Source organism: Marmota flaviventris, chromosome X, assembly GCF_047511675.1.
Source record: "Marmota flaviventris isolate mMarFla1 chromosome X, mMarFla1.hap1, whole genome shotgun sequence".
NCBI classification, from domain to species: Eukaryota; Metazoa; Chordata; class Mammalia; order Rodentia; family Sciuridae; genus Marmota; species Marmota flaviventris.
In genome coordinates, this window is record NC_092518.1 from 9,816,266 (window position 1) to 9,843,328 (window position 27,063).

The 27,063-nt window shown below is 37.4% G+C and overlaps 1 protein-coding gene across 2 annotated transcripts; it reads right to left on the reverse strand.

Moving 5' to 3' along the window:
* Asb11 (ankyrin repeat and SOCS box containing 11) lies at positions 1-26,840 on the reverse strand. Of its 2 annotated transcripts, none has more exons than XM_027946526.2 (7): positions 26,660-26,840; positions 17,800-17,879; positions 13,739-13,795; positions 10,755-10,905; positions 7,137-7,271; positions 5,698-5,889; positions 1-1,894 (listed from the first exon to the last, which is right to left on the reverse strand). In XM_027946526.2, exons 1-7 carry the CDS (start codon positions 26,838-26,840, stop codon positions 1,770-1,772), a joined length of 921 nt encoding a protein of 306 aa, XP_027802327.2. In that variant the 3' UTR covers positions 1-1,769. The 2 variants fall into 2 exon arrangements, with proteins under 2 accessions (XP_027802327.2, XP_027802326.2); XM_027946525.2 differs by having other exon boundaries at positions 13,739-13,846.
* Positions 26,841-27,063: the final 223 nt, after the last annotated feature.

A 27,063-nucleotide genomic window follows, 5' to 3' on the forward strand; every position in this document is an offset into this window, starting at 1 on the left:
CATCCAAAATATTATCACTTCAATATGTGACCATCGTGGGTAGGAAAAATGGTGGAATAAGAAAGACATCATTACCCTAGGTACATGTATGATTGAATGAATGGTGTGACCCCATTTCGTGAACAACCAGAGAAGTGAAAAATTGTGCTCCATTTGTGTACAATGAATTGAAGAGCATTCCACTGTCATGTATAACTGATTAGAATAAATTTTTAAAAATAAAAAATTTTTTAAAAGAATTCATCAGTGAACCAAAACAAAATACAAAAAAATATGTGACCATCATCAAAAATTATTCATAAGATATTTCATGTTCTTTTTTGTACTGAATCTTCAAAACGTGATACGTATTTCATATGTACAGCAAATCTTAGTTCACCTAGTCACAATTCCAACAGCCATAGGTGGTGGATAGCTACTGAACCAAATAGCATAGGTCTACAGCAATTTCTCATCCTCAGCACTGTTGATATTTTGAACCTAATAATTCTTTTTTGTGGACTGTCCTGTACATCATAGGGTTTCTAGCTGCATCCCTGACCTCTACCCAATAGAGATGAGTAGCTCCATCCCCTCAGTTGTTGCAAATGAAAAGGTCTCCACACATTGCCACAGCTGTCCCTGGATGAGAGACAAAACTGTCCCTTGTTGAAAACAAAAGGACTAGAAAAACTAGGGGGCAAAAATGTTGAAAATGAATCTTAGGATCATCTGAGAGAGAATTTTCATTTAGAAGCTAATATTACTATAGTCACTGAACCATGACAATAATTTATAATAATGGAAAAATCTATCGAGTTCCCATGTTCTAAATTCACAAAAAGGGAAATGAGGAACTGATAGGAGGAGAGTAGCAGAAAAGGAGGGAGATGGGAAGAAAAAGAAGGGAGAAAAAAAGGAGGAGACGGCTTTTTATATATCTTTATGCTTACTTTGGGCACCTATTCACAGAAAAAATATTGACTCAGCATTAAGCCCACCTTGGTGGCTGGAATCAACATGTAGGCATTTCAAAAAAAAAACTGAGAATCTTGAGTTTGAAAATAAGCCAATGTTGGGGTGCCTAAATGCATCACAAAGTGCTTATGAGTTCAGGTTGTTGAGGGGCAACTATTGTTGTGCAATCCTACAATTGTCTAAGATTCCTTCAAAGAAGAGTATTTAACATCAGAAATGATGAGCAAAGGAGCCTAAACTCTATATGAGCTAATCTCTTCCAAAATCTCTCTTATCAACCAGGACCTCAAGAATTGGAAGTCCCAAGTAACTGTGATGTTTTCAAAATATTTCATTTTTTATGTGTCTTTTAAAAAGGCAGAAAAACCAAAGTTACAGCATAGATTTATTCAAGGAAAGAGAAGAAAGAGGCGGTAAAGAAAGAAAAAGAGAGGGGGGGAGGGAAGAAAGGGGTAGAGGAGAGGAATTAAATCAAGAGCACATTCTGGAATTCTTAACATTCATTATAATCCTATTCACCTGGATTTATGTGGATCTGTACAATATTAAAAATGTTGACCCATATGCACTGGGAAATCCTGTATTATCAGAAAATAGTCTATTATTTTCATTCTACTTCACAGTTTTTTTTAAGTTTATTAACAGCAAGAGCTAAAAACTTTAAGGTTCCTGTTTATAAAGGATTTCCTCTAATTGGCTGAGCTCATTGGAAGATACTGATGACCTAGCTGTTGGGCGTCTATAATAAGTACCCTGGGTACAGCAGACAACAACCTACTTATTTCCAAGTATCTTCCCATGGACATTTGGGGCTACTGGTACAGGAGGAATCTTTCCAGTGGCTCCGGCAGATGTAGCTTGTGGATGGCTTGATGACATGCTCGACCCAAACATTTCCGGACACACAGGCGGCAGAGCTGGGAAAGAGTAGGTGGGCCTGAGAAAGGGAATAAAAATGGTGTGAATCTCATGGTAGCAGGGAATCCTTATTTGGCCCTCTAGAAGAGATGCTTTTCTTTAAGTTGATCTTCCAATTGTATTACCAACATCAAAGAATGAGGCTATCCAGAGGCAATTAGGAAAGAAGTGAGGGGGTATAAAGAGAATGCACCTCATTTATGTGCCCTGTGCTATTGAACAGTGATATACTGAACAAGGAGAAAATGCAAATGACTATAGCATGCAAGACCCCAAGACAGAGCTGCAGAGCAGGTGTCAACAGGAATTTTGACCTGTGTGGCCACAGAGGCAGTATTAAGAGATGGGCCAGGGGCCAAATATGTAGCCCTTAATGTCTTCCTGGACCTCCTGACACTAGTTGGCCATGAGGTGGTATTGGCTGGGTCCTATCTCACACCCAGAGGGACCCTCCATTCTTGCAAAGATTTCAGCTCAATAAGGATGTGCAGAAAGAACTTAAAGCACTTAGACCCCATAATTCCCTGAACCTCACTTTCATGGGGTCTCAGAGTGCTCATGTCCATGACTTTCAGTAGCTTTGAATCCTTAAGGAAAATAAGTTGATGAGAGTTCAAAATATAGATGAATAGGATGAATGAGCTCTGGGTTGCAATACTAGTTCTACAGTGTTGAGAGCCACAGCCGAAGGGGCCCTAGCAAACTTCCAGCTGCCAGCAAACTTCCAGCTGCCAGTTGATGATTGGCTCACAGCGGCCCCAGCAAACTTCTAGCTGCCAACTGATTGGCTCTTTTGCTGATGATGTCATCAGTGGTACAATTTTTCCAAAAGGAGCCGTCAATTGGCTTGGTGTATCTTCCTCCCTTCTGCTTGTCATGGTCGTTCAGCTAAAATTTGGGGGCCAACAGAGGTGAGGCAAAGAACCTCACCTCCCCCCCCGCTGGTACAAAGACCTATCCACAGGTGTGGCTGTATACTGGACCGGTAGTCAGTGACGGGTAAGATCCAATTGCAATGGTACCAACCTAAGACAGGAGGCTGACGCCTTGAGGTCAGCTCATCCGACGATGGGTAAGGACCATATGTAGTATTGGACAACCTAAGGCAGGCACGGTCCCTAAGCCACATGCTTGTTGTTTAAACAGAGAGGAGGAGATGTTGAGAGCCACAGCAGAAGGGGCCCCAGCAAACTTCCAGGTGCCAGCAAACTTCCAGCTGCCAGCAAATTTCCAGCTGCCAGTTGATGATTGGCTCACAGCAGCCCCAGCAAACTTCTAGCTGCCAACTGATTGGCTCCTCTGCGGTGATGCTCATTGGGCTGTTTATTTTTCCAAAAGGAGCCATCACTGAACTGCTTGCAGAACTTGCCTGGACTATGAATCACTTGTATGCATTGTGAACTATCTGTTGGTGCAGCGACTTGTGGTAGTGTTGGAGTATTTCCCCGCCCTTTCAGACCACGGAGCTGCTCATTGGGGGACTTTTTTTGGCTCTGCCCATGCGACCCAGCCAATCAGCCTCAAGAGCAGGAGGAGTGGGGGAGGTGGAGAGGCTTGTGGGAAGCCAGTGGTGGCAGTTGGGCTCTGAAGGTTTTTCCTGAGGAGCTGTGTGGTTTGGTGTGTGTGTTCTAAAAATAAAGTTCGTTTCTTTTGACAAGTGGCTCCTGAATTGTGCCCAGCCAGACTGCGGCACTACAGGGGCATTCATATTATCCCATTATTTCCTAACCTATCAGTAAAGATCTCTTCAAGTATATCTAACTACTGACCTATACAAACTTTCCTTTTTCAAGAAAATCCTACTGTAACAGCATCTTATACCTCATGATAAATGGTGGACTGAAGGGCTGAGAGTATAGCTTAATAGTGAAGTGCTTGCCTAGCATATGTGAGGTCTTGGGTTCAACCTCAGTACCACAAAGGGAAAAAAAAGGTAGACTGCATATGCAAATATCCAGGTAACACTTAGAATGACATTGACAAGGAACATCCATGGATAGAGAGGTACCTGGAAGATGAATATCTTCAGTTAAAATCTCAGGAATCAAAAACATCTCTACCTGTCACCCCTTACATCTAGGGTCAAACTTTTAGAAATAAAAAAAATAACTAAGCTCCTCTGAAAAACAGTAACATGGACAAATTGTCCTGTTTGCCTGGAGAAGTTCAGACACAAGTGAACTTGGCATAGCTGATGTTCCTCCTTTAGAGCAGGTGCCTATATTTATAAAGATAGCACACAGAGGAACTTGCTTATAAGAATGTAAATCCTTGACCTGGAAACATTTTTGATGGAAGAAAACCAGAAATGTGACAACTGCTATAAACTATATACTCAACCAATCATTGCAAAGTACCTGGTAAGGAATATCATAATTATTCTGTTGAAGATTCAAGTAAAACAACAATCACTAATGACATAGACCACTGGAAATAATCTAGACCAATAGTGCTCAAAGTGTGATCCTTACACCAGCAGCAGCAGAATCAACTGGAAAGTTATTAGATATGCAGAGTTTAATCCTAGACCTCCAGAATCAGAATCTGCTTTTTAAATGAGATCCCCAGGTCATCATCTATATGTGCATGAAAGTTTAAGAGGCACTGGTGTAGAGAGACTTCCTAAAATGATTTAACAAAGCATTCTACTTGGAAGATATTAGACATGGGAGTGAGTTCACAAAATGGAACCAGCAAGTGAAATGAGACCCACACATACCAGAAATTGTTCTAGAAGCTTTAGGATTGGGGCCTTACAGCATTAAGAGGGGGTCAGACAGCTGGGGTCAGACAGCTGGGTTAGAATCCTAGTCCTACTTCTTAGTAGCTATATCACTCTCTGCAAGCCAATCTCTCCATGCTTTAATTTTCCCATTTGCAGCTGGCACAGCACCAGCTACTATAAGGTTTTCACTGCTTTTAAGTTTAAAGAATTCAGTGAGATTAATCTATGTTTCAAATTCATCTCAGTGCTGGCACAATTTATCTTTAATATTCTCCCCAGCATACAAATGATCAATGAAGGCTCACAAAATGTCTTCTTACTATACAGACATAATAGGGTTCTCTTTTGAATTTGAGACACCGGCACTGATAGTTGCTCTTAACGTTCATGATGGAAATAGGAGTGAGGAGATGAGGAACATAGAACCACATACTCCTCAATCTGGAGAAAAGGCAAACAATCTCACCATTTAGTTAGGCTTCTGAAATACACCTTCTGTCCCTTCTACTGCCCCAAACTTAAGTATGGTCACATGTCACCTAACAATGGGATAAGTTCTGAGAAATGAATCATTAAGCACTTTCAACATTGTGCAAACATCATAGAGTGTACTTATACAAACCAAAATGGCTATGATGTCACTATGTGATATAACTTCATGAGACAATGGGTTGTATATGCTGATCATCATTGAAGGTTGTTATGAGGAATGTGGCTGTATTTCTAATTTGCCTATGGATTGTCTCCCAATATTACAAAGTGGACTTTCGGTTTGCTTAATCATGTGCATATGATAGGATATCCCTGGATATTCATCCCTTTCAGGATGCCAACAAGGTTATCTGATTATTTTCTTTTTATGGAAAATAAAAAGCAATGATCTGATTGCATATCTATGTTATTTTGTTATTAAGTGAATGAACACAGCATATAAAATCCCAGAAGACATGGTAGTGATGCCAGAACTTGATGCCTTCTGCAATATCATCCCCAATTGGGAAGAGAAAAAGGAAAAGAAAATATTGCAGGGATGTGGAAGGAAGGAGAGATAGCAAGTGGGCTTAAGGAAAAGAAGTGGACACCCAGCCCTTCCTTACCTTCTCGGAGTAGGAGTGCCTGCTCTACACTACTTTTGGGAATTGCCAGATCAAGAGCACTTTTTCCCTGTGCATTTCTGAGCTTCAGATTAGCCCCATAGTCGGTCAGCAGGTGGATGATCTCTACACTGGACTGCCTTGCTGCAGCATGGAGAGGGGTGTCCAGCCATTGGCCATGGTCAACACTGGCTCCTTAACAAAGGAAATGGCCACAATTCAACATTAGGTGTGAATGTAAAACACAATCAGCCTAAACTGTAGTCACTGTATATGAAGTCATCTCAAATGCCATGACATATTTGACAAATCCTTGAAAATATGTAACTTCAGCCTAGAACCTCCACAATGCCCACTAAGACCATTCAAAATAGTGGGGTAAAAAAGTGAATCTGGATAATTTTAATCATTTTAAATAGTTTACTTGCTTTCCCACACAAAATGTGGGAAATAGTTAATAACTAGTACATAGTTATTTTATATTTTGACCAAGTATAAAGCTGAATTTCCTTATTTTTATATTGTATTTAGTTCTCTTATTTATTTATTTTATATTATTTAGGGCTCAAAAAATTTTCTGAACTCCATAGAGAATAGTAAATGCTATGAATAAAAAATGACCAAATAACGTCTTGGAGATAAAAATTCTCAACTAAAGGTTCTGACTAAATTTCTGCCTTTATGTCAAAGGCTAAGCACGTTGAATCTTTAACCAAATGATACTTTCAAGATATTTTACTTTTCCCTAAAATCTCAGTTTCTGTATATGTCTTTTAGATTTAAAAATGACTTAATAACTTTGCAGGATAGAGATAAAATAGTCTGTAGCAAATATCTGTTGTTTTTATTGTACAGCATCTTCCTGGTAACCACAGCTAGATTTCCCTCTAGGTTACCACCCTCTTGTGATTTCCAGTTTACATGTTTCTAGAGAAGCCTAATAACTACAGATTAAACTAAAATCTAGGCCTAAACCAATTAGCATATTGTATTCCTTTGGCCACCTTTATTGGTTCAGAGATAAGTATGTGAATCAAAAAGAGCCAATACTGGGCTGGGGATATAACTTGGTAGAGTGCTTGCCTTGCATACACAAGACCCTGGGTTCAATTCCCAGCACCAAAAAAAAAGAAGGAAAAATAAAAGAGCCAATACCCCTTCTTGCTGTGTATGGATGAGAAAGGCAACAAACCCAGATGTTGCAGTAGCCATCTTGAGACCGCCAGGAAGAGCCATACCAGGTAATTGAAGCCAATATCAAAGGGAGCAGAACTGATAAATATAGACACCCATTTCTCTGGAGAAGTTCTGTTTTTAGCATTCAAGCATCAAATGCTATCAGAATTTTTTTTTCTATCCTAATAAGAACTTCATCTTTGAAGCCATTGAAAACCCCCACAAATTTAGCAGGTTCTTTTCATAAAAAGATTTCTGGTAATTACCTAATTCTAGAAGCTTCTTCACACAGTCTACCCTCTGGTAGGTGCAGGCTACATACAGGGGAGTTCCAAGCTGAGGCACCTCTTGGTCAATGTTAACATTATTTGCCAGCAGAATCTCCATGCAATCCCTGTGACCTGGTGGAACATAAGATAATCCCATTCATATTAGGAACACATTGAATATTCACAGAATTATAGATTCATTATCTGGAATGAGCTTTAGAAATAATCAAGGTCTCTTTTCATAGTAGAAAAATGTTTTTGTTTGGTTTTGGAAATCATAGATATAAACTCCCCAAACAAAAACGACTAAGAAGAACAGCATGCCCATGCTTCTTTTTTTTTTAAGGATATTTAAAACATTATAATGATGCATAGTATTTGGGTTCATTTTGACAGAATCATACATACAAGAAATTTCATTTCAATCCCCATTTCCCCTCCCCCCTTTCCTCCCCTTATTCTTCCCCCTATTTTTCCTCTTCTACTCTACTAAACTTCCTTTCTTCTACACATACATAGAGGTGAAATTTCCTTGGTAACTTTATATATAAATATATAACATGATTTTGTTAAATTCACTCCACTTATCTTCCCCTTTCCCATCCTTCCTCCCTCTTGTTTTCCTTCTTCTACTCCATTGGTCTTCCCTATATCTTTATGATATCTGATCCCCTCCCTGACCACCTTCTTTCCTTTGTTCTGCTCTAGCTTCCACAGATGAGAGAAAATATTTGACCCTTGCTTTTCTGAGTCTGACTTATTCCACTTAACATGACGTTCTCCATTTCTATCCATGTGCCAGCAAATGTCATAGTTTTGTTCTTTATGGCTGAGCAAAACTCCATTGAATATATATACCACATTTTCTTGATCCATTCATCTATTGACAGGGATCTGGGTTGATTCCATAATTTGTCTATTGTGAATTGTACTGCTGTACACATTGAGATGGTTGTATCACTATAGTATGTTGATTTTAGTTCTTTGGGCATGAAATAGTTGATACCCATGCTTCTTCCATTCAAACTCCTCTGTGTAATTCCTGAGAAAACTCCAACCAAACTAAGGCTCTGAGGAACACAGTTGAAATCACTTTCTAGAATGAAGACACCATTTTAAAATGGAGGCTACAAGACCCAGAGGGGTAAATGAAGACACCCTGCTATTACCCTGAAGACAGTGGTGAGACTGGGGGTGTGGCCTGCAAGCTTACTTAGGTTAGCCTAGAAGATACCTATGAGAACAAATAAAAAGTCTCATGTATAGAATATATTTAAATATACTGAAATTCAGTGACTAGCAAGATTATGAAAGTAAGCATTCTCCTTGGAGAGTTTTTCCAATGAAGAGACAGACATGATTAATTTGCAGTATCTGAATGATCTGCTCAGGAGGGAATACTTCTGAGGTATTGATGGAAGCTTATAAAAATTCAGTTCTCCTTGAAGATTTAAATGTTTCCTTAAACAATCTTATCATCATTAATTTAACCAACCTTTTCTTTATAGATAACATTATTTTCATCCTATACCTGCACGATTTATCACAAATTCTGAATTAATCATAAGTATGCATTACAATGTACCAATCAGGATTTGTGTATTCAAAGTATTTGGTCACATAAATAAATCTTAAACCTGGACTATAGTATCAATATATCAAGATACTGACTCAGACTATGACCCAGCTTGCTCATAGATGTTTAAAGCTAAACAGTTTCTGGAAAAAAAAATCTAATCAGTGCCTAAAACTGCCTAAAAAATACAAGGCATTTTTTTAATAATTCTTGCCTTTTTTTGGCAGAACAGAAAAATTAGCCTAGTTGGAGGTAAATTTAAATAGTCTCAGGAAGTTTTAAAAAATGAACAAACAAAACTTAATGACTAAAATTCATATAGCAATATCTAAAACAATGAATTTGCTAAGCATTCTTCCATTCTGTGCATATTGTTCCTTAACGAGCTTTTATGAAATAGAAAAAATATGTAGAGATATAAACTTGTAGGCACACAGATACAAAACACTCCATACATAATCAGGCAAGCACTGCAGAATTACTTAAGAAATTTGAGCTGGGCACAGTGGCACACGCCTGTAATCCCAGGACTCAGGAAGCTGAAGCAGGAGGATTACAAGTTCAAGGCCAGTCTTAGCAACTTAGTGAGACCCTCAGCAACTCAGTGAGAACCTGTCTCAAAAAAACAAAAACCAAAAATAAAAAGGTCTAGGGTATAGCTTAGTGATAAAGCACCCCTGGTTCAATCTGAAGTACAAAAAAAAAAAAAAAAAAAAAAAGAGAGAGAAAAAAGAAAAAGAAAGAAGAAATTTGAATTATTCCCAATATTTATCTATTTTTAAACATTTGAATGTACATGCAAGTAACCTTTTTTACTTCAAATCATTATTAAAATTTTTAAAAGACTTTCATTTTCAAAATAATTCATTATTCTGCAATTTAAAGGATGCTTGGGAAATGGCTCACATTATTAATTAATAAATAATATTTACTAAGAATGTTTTATACATAAAAGACATAGATATATTGAGATTTGGGTCTTTTGTATCATTTAAAGTAATCCACTGGGGAAAAAATACCAAATGACATGTTTATTAACCTGGGGGCAAATCTTTCACTTTTGCCTTTTGAAGTAAAGACTTTCATCTTCAAGTACACCAGCAAAGACCTATTCTAGATTGTTCTAACTTCTCCATTGTATTTCTGATTTTAATATAAGAGAAGTATCTGTATTGCTAGACATCACCAAAATGTTGCATTTTGGGTATGACCTTTGACAAACAACCTTATCTTTTTAATGGCATCTTTTATTGTTCATGACTAGTCTATGCATATAGTTTGAAAATTCCTTAAAATTACTCTTTTTTTCTCATTTCAAAAGTAATGGACAATGCAGGAGTCTAGAGTCAACTTCAAAATTTCCAATGCCCTGATTTTCAAGTTGAAATGCTTTTCTTTTTCTTTTCTTTTTTTTTTTTTTCGTGACTATGGCCTTGAAGTCATCAGCTCATCTGAAGTGTATTTCTTAAGGACAGATATTTGGGGTAAAATTGGGAGTTCATAACCAACTTGAATCTAATGCATGAAATATGATATGTCAAGAGCTTTGTAATGTTTTGAACAACCAATAAAAAAAAAGACAGATACATTTACTAATCCATTAGAGATAGTATCATCCTTGGCTTTCAGGTACTTTCATAATTTATTTTATGTTAGTGGTTGATATTTTATGGGTTTTGGAAGATGAGCTGTTCTTTTCTACTAAAGGGCAGAGGCATAAGCTCAGTATAAATCATGAAGTTACAACTTCTGTCTTGGCTGCACTAGCTGCTCCCAAAACGCCAGCAAAGAGGCCCAGGAAGTGGGACATCTGAAACACAAAGACATTCCAATGTATTGAGAAGAGCCTTTTCATGCCACAGTGGCATTTCTGAAAGATTTAGACAAATTGAAGTTACTGCTGTAGGATTTCTAAGCCACACACATTCTGTTGGTGAAAAGATGTGGGTGACTCTCATATGGCCAACAGTAGACTATTGATTTATTCAGATTGGAGTGAGCACACCACTGTTTTGTGTGCATTGTGGTGGCTCGTTTACCTCTCTTCACTGCCTCATGGATAGGTGAAGCCAGGTGCATCTCAGGCTGGGCCTTGGCTCCGAACTCCAACAGCACATTGACGCACGCAGCACTGCCACTGCAGCACGCATTGAAGAGGGGCGTAGCTCCATGAACTGTCACTCCATTGACCTAACAGTGGGCAAGGAGAGACCCAGAGGATTTGGTAGTTTGTTCTCACTCTCTCTAAGTATGTATTCCTGTGTATGTGCCTAGGGAAACTCCCCAAGCTAATGAATGAGTGAGGGAACTCCCTTTACATGAAACTACATAAGGTTATAGGACGGTCCATTAAATTACTATGTTAAACAAAATATTGCCTGGCACTGAATGAACATTTGCAACAACTATTATTCCCATTTCCAATTAATATGGAGCTCATCTCCCTTTTCAATTGTGAACAAACATGGCAGAAACCCAAAGAAATAGAGAAACCAACTAGCTTAACCCATTAAGTTCCAAGTTCTCAATTCTGTGACTATTTCAATGAAATTGATATAAGTACATTAAAATAGGTAGGAAATCATAACCTAGAACTTATGTATCATTTATATATAATCATAAATATGATACATATATATTTCAAATGCTCTGATCATTTACCTATGATTTTTTTCTTAAGATAATAGATCTTTGAAAAAAACAATAATTATTTCAAAATTATAATAAGTGGTATATTTGTTGCTCAATTTAAGTATTTATATCTGGGATAATGGGACAAAATGGGTGAAGATTCCAAATCCTGTGCTTACAGAAAAAACTCCTTCACAACTTCCAACAGTTTTACCATCCTTCTTGTCACATATTTTCTCTCTGTTCTATTATAATCTACAGAAATTGCACATGCCAGCTTTGACTCCTGAGAGATAATGACCAAGCTAAAGGCACATAGACAATAGCCTTCAATTATCTCTAATCATCCTTGTTAACTTCTAGTGATATGGGAAACACATGAGAACCTGCAGGACTGGGAAGTATCACTGAGTATCAACAATAGATAGAAAAGAACACCATGGGACCCAGGTATTCAGGGAGGGAGGCTCTGATATGATTCAAATGTCATATCACAATGGTAGTTTGACGTCAAACTGCTTGACCTCAATAAGTAAAGATAGATGCTTGGAATAATCAGGATTCTAAATTATCTTATTTAGAAACAAAAATGACTTGTCTCCAGGGCTCTGGTATAACCCCATTAAAATGGCACAAACAGACAAAGATGGAGAAAATTGCATAAGAATCATATGCTAGGGATTTCTTACTAAAAAAAAATTCATGAAACTGGTTTGATTTGTTTTTTAATAAGCACCATCCTTATCCTCTGTCAGGAAACTCTTTTTGATTTCCTGTAAGTTTCTCTCCTGGTTCATATCAGCAAACATTTACTGAGTATCTACTAGGGGCCAATATTTTATAAACAAAGATAAGTAAGACAATTGCCTCTCTTTAAGTAGGTTGAGTTCTATTAGGGAAGGCAAACATAAAAGGAGACAATTTAGATACAAACAAGTGTTTTAGATCTCTATGGGAGTGGAACAAAGAATAACATAGACTTGAGAAATACAAAGGAAAATAGAAATATTTTGTGATTAAATAAATAAGAAAATGGCAGGAACAAGATGACTCCCAGGCATGGGAGACCAGAAGAATGTTTCGCCTAGTATCTGAAACTGGGAGCCCAAGATGAGGAGCAGATTCCAGCAGGAAGAACATGATATACACAGTTTCAGATGTGCTGAGTTTGAGGAATCCGAGCAGCAGCAGATTGTGGTGAACTTTCTACTGCTTGACCAAACTTTCACTCATTCTGATTTAATGTCAAGTGGTATAATACGGCATTTATTGGCTTTTACCTTATAAAATTGCCAAAGACAAGAGACCATTGTCTTATCCTTTGCTTTGTCCCCCACAAGATCTCTTCTCTGACCAGAGAGAAGTGTTCAACATTTCCCACCAGTGATCTGCTTGTAAGTCCAGTCATTTAGCTTGAAATGAAATCACCCTCCCAGAGCCTTGTTCTCATCATTACCCATGAGTTAAGTGACAACTTAGAGAAGCACTACCTAATGGAAATGCAGCACCATGATGTCACTGGAAAAATCAATTTGGGCCCAGAAGACTTTTATATTCAGTTCTAAATGTAGAAACCTAACTTCCATATGCAATCTGAAAAAAAAATCATCATTAAATACTTAAAGATCTTACAACTTTGGCTGGGGATATAGCTCAGTTGGTAGAGTGCTTGCCTCACATGCACAAGGCCCTGGGTTCAATCCCTAGCACCACAAAAAAGCAAAAAGATATTACAACTCATAAAACAAAGAACATGAGACTAGATTAAACAATGAAATTAGCAATAAAGCATTTTCTGGATGTCATTGAGATTTGCAGAAGTTTTGATTTTTATAAGCCTATTCTGAGAGCTGTATTATACATAGCACCTCTGCTATTAATTGAAGAAATTAAGATATAAGTTAAAATAAGATAAACCTTAATTTGTTTTAATGTATTATTTATTAAAAACTCAATTTTATAATTTTGCTCAATAAAAATAGTGGCTGGGGTAGAATACTGAATTAAGAGTGTTTTATTATTCTGTTAAAATTTGTTCTTTATCGTGTTTGATAACAAAGAATTTTTTTTAAAGTCAGCATCACAGGCTAGGGAAGTAGCTCAGTGATAGAACAGTTGCCTAGCATGCATGAGGCCCAGGGTTCTATCCCCAGCACCGCAAAAAACAAGTCAACATCATAATTTTGAAAAATTCCTGTGAATTGCTGCATTTGGATATTCGCACATGGTTAGGCTGAGAAAACGGAGTAACATGAATGATGAGATATGAACATGCGTGGGATAAGACCTGTCTCCACCCAGTCCCTCTCAGCAGCCTGGAAGATGCTGTCTCTTTAGGTGTTAGAAGATGTACCTACAAAGACAGATCCATATGGGCAGGGGTGGTACTCACATGTGCACCATTTTCCAATAAGGCTTTAGCACAAGCCACATGTCCTCCAAGGCATGCCTCATGGAGAGAAGAGACCCGATTAATTGTCACAAGGTTCACATTGACACCCTATAATTTGAAGAGAAGATAATTAAATGTTCCATTAGTCACAGCAGTGAAAGCAATGTTGTTCAACAGGTTCTTGAAGTTTTCCGTCTTTGGTTGTAATATCAGCACTGCATAGAGAGGAGTCAAGACCATGACCAGGTGAGTCTCAGCACAGCATGGGAGCTTCAATTTCATTTATTCAATAAATGTTTATGCAGTATTCTGGATCAGGGTCTTTAAAATTTATGCTACTGGTCTGTCTCCTCCAGAGCCTACTGGGCAGGCAGAAATGAAACCTAAAAGACTGAGATTGGAAGCACCACATTTCACTTGGGAGCACAGAGTTTCCTTGAGTCTGGCTTGGGAAATAAGAAAAAATACTTCACAAATAAGGTAGTATTTAACTAAGGCTTGAAGCGTAAAAACTTTAAAACTGGGAAGACAGGGTATGCCATTAAGAGGGAACAGAATACACAAATGCAGGAAGTATGGCAGGGCCACAGTTGGACAGTTGGTTATTTCTGGATCAGAAAGAGCATACAGAAAGGGGAAGTAGAAGATGGGGAGAGATGCAGGAAGCCAGTGAACTGAAGCAATATCATGAAAGGCCTTGATTTGCAAACAGGGAGTGCAGATCTTCTAGGGAATGAGGAACTTATAGATATAAGTTTGTTAGGCTTTGAACAATCTACAGCTAATAGATTAGCTGTTTTAGGAAAAGCATAGTGGAAGCAGCAACATGGATGGCTGATGGCAGAGGCAGAGATGTGAGGCAGAAGCAAGGAGAGCCACAGAGACATTGCTATAGGGTAAGATGAGTAGGTGATAGAACACAGAGGAGGTTGGGAGCTAAAACTGGGTCTGAAACAGAAGAATGACTCTGGGCTTAAAAGTAGAAAGTACTGTAAGACTGCTTCTAAGAATCACTTGCTGTGTGGCAGAAGTACTGCTTTGGCCATAACCCCACTACATGGAGAAGACTCTGAAGTCCCAGTGTCTAGGGCCAGAGGGATTCTCCTAACCCTTATCTATCTACTTACCTGTGTATGATTGTCACCACCATTTCCTAGCCCATCCCCCCTTCTCATACTGCCGTGTACTACCTTGCTTATCCTAGAGTCCAAGTGACAGGTGACAAAGTCAGCCTAGCTGCTGGACAACTCTGCCTTCACACCCTGATTTTAACAACTTGGCTGTTCCCATTCCCTCTATGACTGACATTTTCTATCTGCAAAAGGAATTAGGTCCCTGATCTGTCCTTCCTGCCAATTCCTGATTTTGAGTCCATGCTTTGTAATGGCCTATTGAAAGCTTCCAAAGCCTTGTGTTACAATCCCGGAATGGCAAATTCCAATCTAGTACTCACTGCATCCTGCCACATCTCTGTAGTGTCAAGTGCAACCTGCTGTGGCCAGATTTTTATTGCCTGTCCTTTTATCATATGGGCTTTCTATGTCTCCTGAATTCTGTCCATTTTCATGTCCTGAATATGTCATTACTCTAGAGCTGTGCTACATATTTCAAATTCAGTATCTAATAAATTAATCTTTTCCTTTTCATTTCTCCATGTATGATTTGTTTTTAAATTTTTTAAAAATATTTATTTTTTTAGGTGTAGATGGACACAACACAATGCCTTTATTTTTATGTGGTGCTGAGGACCGAACCCGGGTCCCACCCGTGCTAGGCGAGCGCTCTACTGCTGAGCCCAAATCCCAGCCCCTGTTTTTAAATTTTTTATTGTCACATTGTAATTATACAGAATAGTGGAATTCATTTTGATTTCTTTTTAAGAAATTAAGATTTTAAAACAGTCTAGTCCATGAGGTGGCAGCATTGTGCTAGGGAAAAATAATTGCTGCAATACAAAATCTCAGAATCCCTGGAATTGGAGAAATGTAATGGACAGGCCTGAAAGATATCTAAAGTGAATCATCTTAATTGTGTGTGATAAAATGAAGAAGCAGGAAGTTCAAATTATATGTAAGACTTGACGCAGGAGGCAGAAAGTTCAAATTATAGGTAAGACTTGGTGACAGCCAGTGTAATAACCCCAGAATTCCTGAACCTTGGCTTAATATTTTACTCACATTTACTCAGAGTGGTTTAATGTTTTACTCACATTTACCACATTATCTAAATGTGGAATAAAGTTTTAAAAAGTAGAATATATTTTTTTACAGTGTGAAAGGTAAAGAAGTAGGGATGTAGCCAGAAAAAGTTAAAATTTTTATGAAATGCCCCTATACATTTAACCACACTGTTGAAGCTAACATGCTTAGGAGTTAGGGTTCAAAATAATAAGTGTTAAATGCAATATGGGATCTTGGGTTGGATTCTGTAACAGGAAAAGGACAACAGGGGAAAGGCTCATGAAATCCCAATAGTCTGCAGCTTGGTTAATGGTTATTGTACCAATGCTAATTTCTTATTCCTGACAAATGTACTAAGGCTATATATAAGATGTCAACATCAGGGCAAGCTGGGTGAAGGATGCCTGGTAATTCTCTGTATTGCCTTTGCAACTCTTCTTGAAAATTATTCCAAACTGAAGTTTATTAAAATACTAGTAAAAGTATAAAGGTGGGGGTCTGAAAGGGAGGTGGATATGAGACTTTTTTTCACTATTATTGAACTATGTGAATATATTACATATATAACAAAATAATCAAATCAGATGAAATTAAAAGTGCTTAAAAAAATAAGCAAGTCACAAATTCAAGTACAATGCTCACCATTGCTGACAATGCTGTTTTCCTTGTGCCTCTGCTTACTTTGTTATGGGATAACAGAACTCAGAAAGGAGGAAGCAAAAATGGGGAGGGGGGAGCACGCACACACACTCACATACATACACACACACAAAGAGCAGTTCCCCTGGCTGTCTAAATTCAAAATAGTCACAAATATTTACTAGGCTGCTACTCATTGTTCAACATGCTTGGGATGTAGTCATAAGTCTTCACTAAAGAGTAAGATTTATCCATTTGTCAACCTATTTTAATGCTTGCTCTTGAAAGCATATCACTGGGGCAAGCAGCCTCCTCAGATGGTGCCCAGTGATTCCGAATTCCTAATATTGAGTCACTTGTATAATGCCTTCCCTTTGAGTGTGGGATGAACTTATTGAGTCATATCTAATGAGTAGAATATGGCAGAAGAGATGGGATTTCACTTTGGAAATTAGGTTATAAAAAAAAAACACTGCATGACCAATGTAATTCTGCAACCTGTACACTCAGAAAAATGAGAAATTATATCCCATCTGATTGAAATGTATGATATGTCAAGATCATTGTACTGTCATGTGTAACTAATATATACATATATCATATATATATATATATATATATATATATATATGATTTTAAAATCCTAAAAAAAAAAACCAAAAAACTGCAACTTCCTTCTTGGGTGCTGTCTCTGAGGAAAGTCAACTGCCACCCCGTGGCGCAAGCCTTCGGAGAGACCCATGTGGCAATGAATTGAAGTTTGCCAACAACTACATGAGTGAGTTTGAAAGCAGATTGTGCCCCCAGTTAAACCATGAGATGTCTACAGCCTTGGATGACATCTTGTGGCCTGGAAACTTCTTCCCAGCCCACAGAAACTGTAAATATCTGTTTGTTGTTTCTAGTGACTATGTTTTGAGGTAATTTGTTACAGCAATAGCTGACAAGTGAGACTTCAGGACTGCTGTCTCTAATGTACACTAGGAGACAATGAGGTGAGTGAGTTCAACATAAATTTGAAGGTATCTTTCATTGATCGTCATAGAGAAACTTCCTATGAGGTAAAGAAAGGCCCAGAAGGGAAAGGAGGTACCCGGGCCAAAAATGAGGAAAAGAAGAAACAAGAGGAACAAACGGTGGGACCTAAATAAATGAGGCAAATAAGACCTCTGCTACAGTCAAAGCTAATAAAGAATGATGCTCGATATGGCACAGCATAAAGGATCATGTTTTCATACTTACTTGTGCAATTAACGTTTTAAGGGCCAGTAAGCGCCCCTGAGCCGCAGCTTCATGAAGTGGGGATCGATCAGCCCAGCAATCTGAAACACAAATCAAGCTCAGAGTCAAAGTCTAGAGACTTCTTTCTTCAGCTTTTTCATGCTGGGAGGAAAGCAGGTATCATTCATCAAGCTTTCTTGTCAGCTGCTTTCAGAATGACAAGCTACTGAGGGCACCAAGTCTGTTTTTGTCTGGTATGTGCTGGGCGGGGGGGGGGGGGTACAGTTGATCTCTCCCAGTTTAAATGAGCACCTGAGAAGGAATCTTTTATTAAAAGTGCCAAAGGACAATCCTTTGTTCAGGAAGAAAACCTACTCTGCTTTGCAAAATTTGGACATTTTTCAAATTATGATTATGTTCTTCATATACACAATAGGATGGAATATGATTTGGATTTAACAAAAAGGGCCTCTCTTAACAAAAAGGGTCTCTTCTAGGTAATCTCGATGATGGTAAGAACTCAGGTTTTCTCTGCAAACTTGGCAAAAACAAAATCCCACCAAAAAATGGAAGTGTGTGAATTTGAAATAACAAGACCTCAAGGAAAGGGTAAATTTCTCTGATGGGTGAGAACCAAAGTTATACACATTTCAGTAAGCCTCCCCCCACCATACACACATTGAAACCCAATGTACCGTCTCTCTTTGGATTACAAAAAAAAAAATGGGGAAAGCCATACTTTTTTAGCATTGTACATTGAGAAACCCTAAACCCAACATTCCTTGGAGAAATGGTTGATCCCAGGCCTGGGCTAGGAAAAAAAATATAGGCTGCACCTCAATCAGCTTGTCAGAAAGGAAGGAAGTGCTCAAAAAATGATGGGAAATGTTAAAAAGACACAGAAACTAACTTGGAGGGGCCTCCACCGGCTGAATATGGGACAATTTGAACATCAAAATAAACAATGACAATGAGAGATTATATACTATGAAATAAAATAGGAAACTATAAGTTCTCATTGATAAAAGTAATATATACAGTCAGAGAAGAGAAAGTGCTTGCTTAGAATACTGATTTTTAAATATGGAAGAAATGATAGAAACAGCCTCAAATTATTTCCCTATACAAAAAATACTAATTATATAGGGAATGGGGTAATTATACAGTGGAACAAAAGCATAGACTACCTTACCCAGGTGATCAAAGCTGACATAAGCAGTGATAGAACAAATTGGCACTGTGTGTCATTTAATGGAATGCAGTGAACCACATCATGTGTCATCAGAGGGAACACAGTGTGAATCATAGACTATTGCTTCCGTGATATTCCTGCCCAAAATGACTCTGGTCATGAGGACACTGTGCACTAACCCAAACTGAGGGGGCATTCAACAAAATAATTGGCCTATAACCAGTTCAATGAGGGACTGAGAAACTGTTCTAGATTGAAGAAGGCTGACAAGACACTACATCTAAAAGCAACACTTAACCTTGAATGAGATCCTTTTATTATAAAGGATATTATTGGAACAGGTGGGTAAATCTGAATAGAGTCTCTGTGCAAAGACAAGTGAAAATTCTTTGTACTGCTCTTGTAATTTTTCTGTAAGTTAAAATTAATTCCAAAATAAAAAGTAAAAAAAAAAAGATAAAGATGAGTAGATAGATAGATGAAATCATTTGTGAGCTCATACTTCTGATATGAATGTATAATGCTTTTATAATAAAGAAAAACAGATAAAAATTTGTAACATGAACACAATTGTGATTGTGTCATCTTCACATGTTCCTGAGCTTGTTAAGAGTTGATAAGTGGACAACCATAAAGAAGAATGAAATCATGGCATTTGCTGGTAAATGGATGGAACTGGAGACTATTATGCTAAGTGAACTAAGCCAATCCCAAAAAAACCAAACACATAATAAGGGAGGTTAGGGAGGGGAAGAATAGAAGCTCATTGAATTGGACAAAGGAGAAGAAAGGGTAGGGACAGGGGAATGGGAATAGTGAGGAAAGCACTCTACCAACTGAGCTATATCTTCAGCGGGAATGGGAATAGTAAAGACAGTGAAATGAATTGGTTGTAACTTTCCTATGTTTGTTATGAACACAACCAATGAAACTCCACGTCATGTTCAGTCACAAGAATGGGAGATTATACCCATGCATGAATAATATGTCAAAATACACTCTACAGTCATGTATATCTAAAAAGGACAAATTTTAGAAAGTTGATGAGTGGAATATTTTTAAATCTCTTTTGACATTTATTTTCATAAGCTGAAGATAATGAGATAATGTGTGCATATAACCCTGAATTAGTCTGCCTTGGTTTTCCTCTAATGCATCTCCATGTCATTCAATATTAATTGTACTTCACACATTGCCCCTCTTCTAATTGCTCTTGGAGGTGAGCATGGGCACTGGATGAGGAGGACAGTCTTTGCCCACAGTTGGAAACTCAGCACCTGACTAATACAAGAGGCAAACCCCAAAATGCAGAGTTTTTTAAATTCTGTTGTTCTAATATTTGCTTAGTCAATCATAGTCACTTGAAGGTATACCACAGGTTGAGTACCTCTAATCTGAATATTGAAATCCAAAATGCTCCAAAATCCAAAACTTTTTTTGAGTCCTGACATGATGCCATAAATGAAAAATTGCACATAATGAAAGTGCTTAACACTCAAAATAAACTACTGGATGAAGTCACCTTTAAGCTATGTGTATCAAATGTATATGAAACACAAATGAATTTGGGGTTTACACTGGTGTTCCATACCCAAGATATTATAGATATAGACATAGATGCAAATATACCTAAAATCTGGAAAAAAAAATAAAATCCAAAGCACTCTGGTTGTAAGCATTTCTGGTAAGGGATACTAGCCTGTATAAGTATTCTATTCAAACATAAAAATAAGATTGAAGTAGCAACTTGCCATTAAAAGAGTTAATTTCAGATATATCAACATGAAACAGCTTTATAATTTCTAAAATTTTTCTTCATGCAGGCTGTGATGATCGTCCTATTTCACATTCTCGTCATATTTCAGATTTTCCTGTAACTTTCTGTGACTCATTAGTTCCATAAGACCCGATCCATATACGAAGATGGAGAAACCTCAGAAGCCTAATGTTGAGTGAAAGAAACAAGACACAAAAGAGCATGTGCTGAGTAAGTCTGTTTGAGTGAGGGAGAGGAGGACAAACTCACCTTGGGTGTTAGGAGCCAAAAGCAACCCAAGGAGGGGTGAAGTCTGACAGGAATTGGGCATGGTTGGAGCCATGCTGACAAAACACAGTCTCACTGGTTCCTGACTGCGTTCACTTTGTGAAAATTCATCCCACTGTTTGCTAAGGATTTGTGCAATTCTCTGTACTTACATCATATTTCCATAAAAAGGATTTTAAAATGGCTCTGCCACCATTTAAAATGTTATTGCTGATGCCTTCCACAGCTCCTACCCTCTTCCCACTCCCAGGGCAGGATATGGCTTTCTCTGGTCTACTGAACAGCTAGCTGGTCTACTGAAGGACAGTGTGTTCTTCATATGCCTCCTACTTCCTCCTTCTAGGTGCCAACTTCTCTGGTGCTTTGGGGGTGGGGAGAAGCAAAAAGGACACGGCAATGCCTTCCCAGTTAACTAAAAGTGGAAGCCAGTCCTGCTCTCTGAGCCTCAACTACAGAGTTCACTTTGGGTCTGTGGCTTGCCTTAACACTTGGGCTCACTCCTAAGCATCTTTCTTTCCTGTTGTTTGACCACCTCTCATAGTGTTTCTCATAAAGGCAGCATCTTCTGATGTCCCCCAACTTTAACACTGTACTGCTGAAGTCTCAGTGGCAAGCCTGTGGCCACATCTTTCACTGCACCAAGAAAGAGGGAAGCGGGGTTGTCCTGAGAATCTCCCTCACCACACTTCTGCTTTCCAACGCTTCCCTCCTGGTTGAGTAGCATAGTAGGGTACATGAGCAAGTCATATGCTCAAGAAGCCTTCCAATGGGAGAGTGAAATACAAGATCCCTTCCTCTTAAGCACCCTTATCTAAATTTCTATTTCTCCTAGAGCACCAGCAGCTTCCTCAAGAGGAGGGGAGAGCCTTATTTTATGAGTAAGAATACTCCAAATTACACATTTGTCACTTTGCTCCACATGAAAAGAGGTCTCATGGTTAGTGTCAGAAGTAGCACTGAGGACTGGGGCTGTAGCTCAGTGGTAGAGCGCTCACCCAGCACGTGCAAAACCCTGGGTTTGTTCCTCAGCACCACATAAAAATAAATAAAGTAAAGGTATTGTGTCCAACTACAACTAAAAAATAAATATTTTTTTTTAAAAAAGAAGTAGCACTGAAAGCCAAGTTTTTGGAGACTTCAGAAAATACCTTATTCTGTTTTTAAGAACTATGGATCTCTAAATTCTGACTATTCTCATGGTAAATTTACCAGTCTTGAAATGCTTTGACATCTACCTTCTCTCTATAAACAATGTGAAATAAACCAATTGTATCACCCTAAAAGTAGAAATCATTTTTGTCCCCAACTGGAAACAATCATTCTCAAGAAATTCACCTTTCCAGTACCATGGTGAAAGTGTCCTGTTTTTCTATTTTTTTGTTGCCAAGATAGTCTCTCGATCTTATCTTTCTTGTTTTATGAATTGGAGTTAATTGTGAGAAATTAAGGATAAAAGTCATTTGGAAGGTTAGGAATTTTTCCATTCCTTTCAGGAAATATGCAACTAAACTCTCCAAGTAAATGAATGCTTAAGTAGTACTCAGTCATTCTCTTCTAAGGCAAACTATTTTTAGTTATTTGGCAGACTGCCTGGATCATAGGGCTGCAAACATTATGAAATAGTTTACTCTACAGATATGTTTGCTTGCTACTGATGAGGTGTACAGAAAATGTTCAAGTAGTTTTTTATTTCCTCCTTTGAATTTTTCTCAGAATGTCATTTATATCTCTTGTTCTCAAATTCTTTGAATAACAATCTCGTTCGTAACTACTTTTAAAACCATATATTACAATAATGAAATTGGTTCAGAAGTAATACAGTTGTTTAAGTTCCAAGTATTCAAGTTAAAAACCGATTCTTTTTTATATTTTATTTTACAATTTTTACCCTGGCTAATTTTAACAAGGATTTGAAATTACTGGCTTGTTATTCCAAAAGACCATGTAACTGATTATAATCCCAAGGGTACGTGTAACAATCTTTATTCTCTTTATTCAAGTTCTGAAATCATATGAAACAACATCTCTTATGGCATTTATCAAAGAGAAGAAAATCATAAGGAAATTCAATTCTGAATCAAAATAAAGGCAAGAGCCTAGGAGAATTAATGATATTGTAAGGAAAACAAAGCTAATTGAGAAAATATAATGAAATTTGAGATATCTAAAATATAATAAAAGGAGTTAAAATAAATATTTTCTGTGGTCAGAAGATTAAACTTAACCAATGAGCTGTGTTAGACACAATGAACTCTGTGAAAAAGAAGGCTACTTTGAACTCACTAGGAGCAGGAGATTGAGTGACAGGTGGGGAGACAGAACCTCTGCCAGGAACTAGTTGTCCTGACTTGGAAGAAGTCAGCAAGCATCTGAGATAATGTAACCACACAGAGGATAGTAAGGTCAAGGCTTGGTGAAACAACCAACAAGAACCAAAGAAGAGTAGAAGGCTAGGTAGGGGTTTGAGCAAAACTGGAACAAATGTAAGAAAATCCTATTGGAAAGGAAAGGACAGGAAAAAAGAGGTTATTGAGTCAGGCAGATGGATAGTTGTCAAGTCAAGGTCAGTCCCTTGAATTTAGAACAAGGACAAGTGATTTTGAGCATAACACTTGGAAATAGAAACTAATCCTTTTTATTTAGCTTAAACTAGCTTCACTGTTTGTTTTAAAGGGTACTATAGTTCTACTTCCTCTTATCTGCATCTGTAAAATCCCTCAAATTCTGAAAATCAAGCTTTCCTCCAAATTCAATGCAAAACTCCTTTGCCAGGAAAACATGGCTGGGTGAGACTCAGTTTAAGCGATTAATTATTTCTATTTGTATTTTCACTTAGTGCGATTATTTATGTTTGCACACATTGTTATTTTTGAACATCCAAAAGCTCCTGGATTCTGAAAAAAATCACAGGGTACTATAGTTTAGTAAAGGCTGAAAAATCACACGTCTCTCTGGAGACAGGTAGTACATGTAGAACTATCTGTGGTCCACACGGGGGATCCATTCAGTGATCTACCTGTGTTGTACACATAAGCTAAGGGCCAAAGACAACGTTTCAAACTTATATATACAAATGTATTATATTTGACAAAATACACAAAGATGCTTGAAAGATCAAAAGTAGTAACAGCCAACTCGACTTTGATGAGTTATACACAAATACTTTCAACCACAAAGATGTATCAAACAATTATTCTAGAAAATTAATTTCTAAAAGATTTTACAGCGAAGAATGATATTTAATAAGGGATGTTAGGTGTAGCTACCAAAGAAAAGATTTAACTCTGACCTTGTTTTTTTTCTTAATATTTTTTAGTTGTCGATGGATACAATATCTTTATTTATTTATTTTTATGTGGTGCTGAGGATCAAACCCAGTGCTTCACACATGCGAGGTGAGCACTTTATCACTGAGCTACAACTCTAGCCCCCTGCTCTTGTTTTTGACATTGCTGACAATAGTTTACAAAAATACAAAACAGGGGCTGGGGTTGTAGTTCAGTGGTACAGCGCTTGCCTCGCATGCATGAGGCCCTGGGTTTGATCCCCAGCACCACATAAAAAAAATAAACAAAAATAAAAATATTGTGTCTGTCTACAACTAAAAAAAATTTTTTTTTAAGAATACAAAGCAGAATCAGGAAATTTAACTTTGAGCTGAGACTTCTGTAAGTCAGCTAACTTAATGATTAAATGTCATATATTTCCACAGAATATATTTTACAACCAATGAAGAGTTTAAAGATGACTTCTGGATTGAGTTTAACACTGCCACAAAATTTTGTTCTTGATTTTTAATATACCTGCTCACAATGTCAAAAGAAAAAGCAATTTTAGAATTATGTAAAAATATGGTCCTGGCATCTCACTACCACATTATTATAGAAAAACTTATTTGCCAAATCCAGATATGTTATGATATATATGTGGGTGGGGGTATGTGAGGAGACAGACAGACAAACACACACACACATACACACATACACATGAAGAAAATCAAACTGAGAAGTTAACATGCACTATTCACACTTCTGCCTCGTTAACAATAATTGAAAATATGTTTTTAACCTTATAATATTGTTACTTGCAACTTAAATGAATATTATCCCAGAAGTTTGAACAGGTAAAGCTATTTGAGCCATAGAGTCATCAAATCTATTTCAGAGATTTGAATTCTGACTCCAGGCCAATTGAAATAATGTTTACATGGGTTTTGAACTGCTATAAAACCCTTTAAGAGAAGTTGCTCCTCGTTAAGGGCCATAAAGATAGGAATAATGCATAGGAGCAATTGGAGAAAACATTTTTATACCCTGTGGCAATATTGACTTTGTTGGACTTTACCTTCATTTAAACTCTGAGAACATCAAAATTATTACTGAAAATTTGAGATAGTCCCTGCCCAAATTTACAGGTTAAATTAGAAATTAGCTTTCCAGATCATGCTTAACTTGAAACTAAAGATAAGCATTAATTTTTTTCACCAAAATAACGTACCTCCCTGAAATGTGTGACAAATGTAATCCCCAAAAGAAATCTCTTTCCACAGTCCAGGGCTTCTGACACTTTCTGAAACTTCAAAATTCTTCTCATTTTCCCCAGTTAGTTGAAGCATTCTGATGCTTCGTCTTTGGAGGTCCTATTTCTTTGGATAAGACTGCTGATGTCTAGTGTTTTCCAAGTTGTCTAGTGTATTGGAATCACATAAGTCTATTTTGAAAGAGAATCCTGGGTGCAAATTGAAATGGATACTAGATAAAGAATGATGTAATCCTGGAACCCCTGCAAACACTAAAAATACAGAGGGAGACTCTGAACTCTTGTTTATGAATAAATACTCCTCTATTAAGTGGCAATCCCAGTAGTGACAGAGACACTTGATTCATTTACTTTTGTAGCATCTCACTACGATTGTTTCTTAAAAGAAATGTAGTCTAATCTCTACAAAGCATGAGACTTTAAAACGTTTTATCCAACTCTTAGTACTCCACATTATAACAACCTTTCCTTGTGGCGCTCTGCATGGTGCCACTCATAAATGGATTTTGTGAAGAGTTTTCTGACAGTGACAAGTGGTTAATCAATTCCATTTGCAAATGATCAGCACAAAAATATATATAGCATGCCACCTTTGCTGCTTTAAATCAAATTGCTCATTTTATTTCCTGAGGCAATTTAGTCTTGCCTGAATGTTATTTATTTTAAAGGTTGATTAAAAATGGTAAAGAAATAGAGGTGGGGATGTGGCTTAGTGGTAGAGCATTTGCCTGGCATACATGAGGACCTGGGTTTGATTCCCAGCACTGCAAACAAACAAAAGTTATTAAAGAAAATAATGCTATCTGAGCAATTCTTTTGTCCAGTAGAAATTAGGTTTCTCAAAATTACTCATAAAAGTCACTATCCTGTTTTCTTCTTAAATGATAATTGCTAATTGCTCTACTAACTTGCAAAAATTAAGCTGAAAATTCTTCACATATTGGTGCAGCCAACACCATTTGCTAATTTAAATGACAGGTAATTTTTTAAACTACCCACTCAAAACTGAAGTACAAAGAAAATCTGCCTTCTAGAATACTATTCACATGAATTATCTAGGAGGGTACTTTTTAAGTATTGGGAATAAATTCATGTATTTTTTTTACCTGAAATTCCACCATAGATCTCTTCTGCTATCCTAGCCGCTTCTTTTCTATTTCCTTTGACGATATAGAAATGGGTTAGGAGAGCCAAAAAAACTTTAATTAAAAGTTTGAAGAAAAAAAAGGTAGCAAACATTGTAATAAAAATGTTTTTAAAGCCATAGAAAATAGGTCCATCTTCCATTTTGGCTTATGCTCTGTATAGGTTCCCAGGACTGCAAAATTTCACTGAGTTATAATTGGTATCATATGACATCTATTTTAAACCTTCTAGCACTCTGTGCTCCTGTTACCGAGAACTCAGTTTGTAGGTTCTAATCTAACTCTGATTTGGCAACTGCAGATACGGACATCCATGGCAACGTTAAATAAAGAAATTTCCTTCCAACCAGAAACTCCTAAGAGTT

Bases quoted from the DNA above. Each gene is read 5' to 3' on its own strand.
- Asb11 (XM_027946525.2), bottom strand. From the start codon at position 26,840: ATGGAAGATGGACCTATTTTCTATGGCTTTAAAAACATTTTTATTACA. The intron at 10,906-13,738 runs GTGAGTACCACC...GCCCACTGTTAG, and splicing joins TATTGGAAAATGGTGCACAT to GTCAATGGAGTGACAGTTCA. The intron at 7,272-10,754 runs GTAAACGAGCCA...ATGTTCCACCAG, and splicing joins CCATGAGGCAGTGAAGAGAG to GTCACAGGGATTGCATGGAG.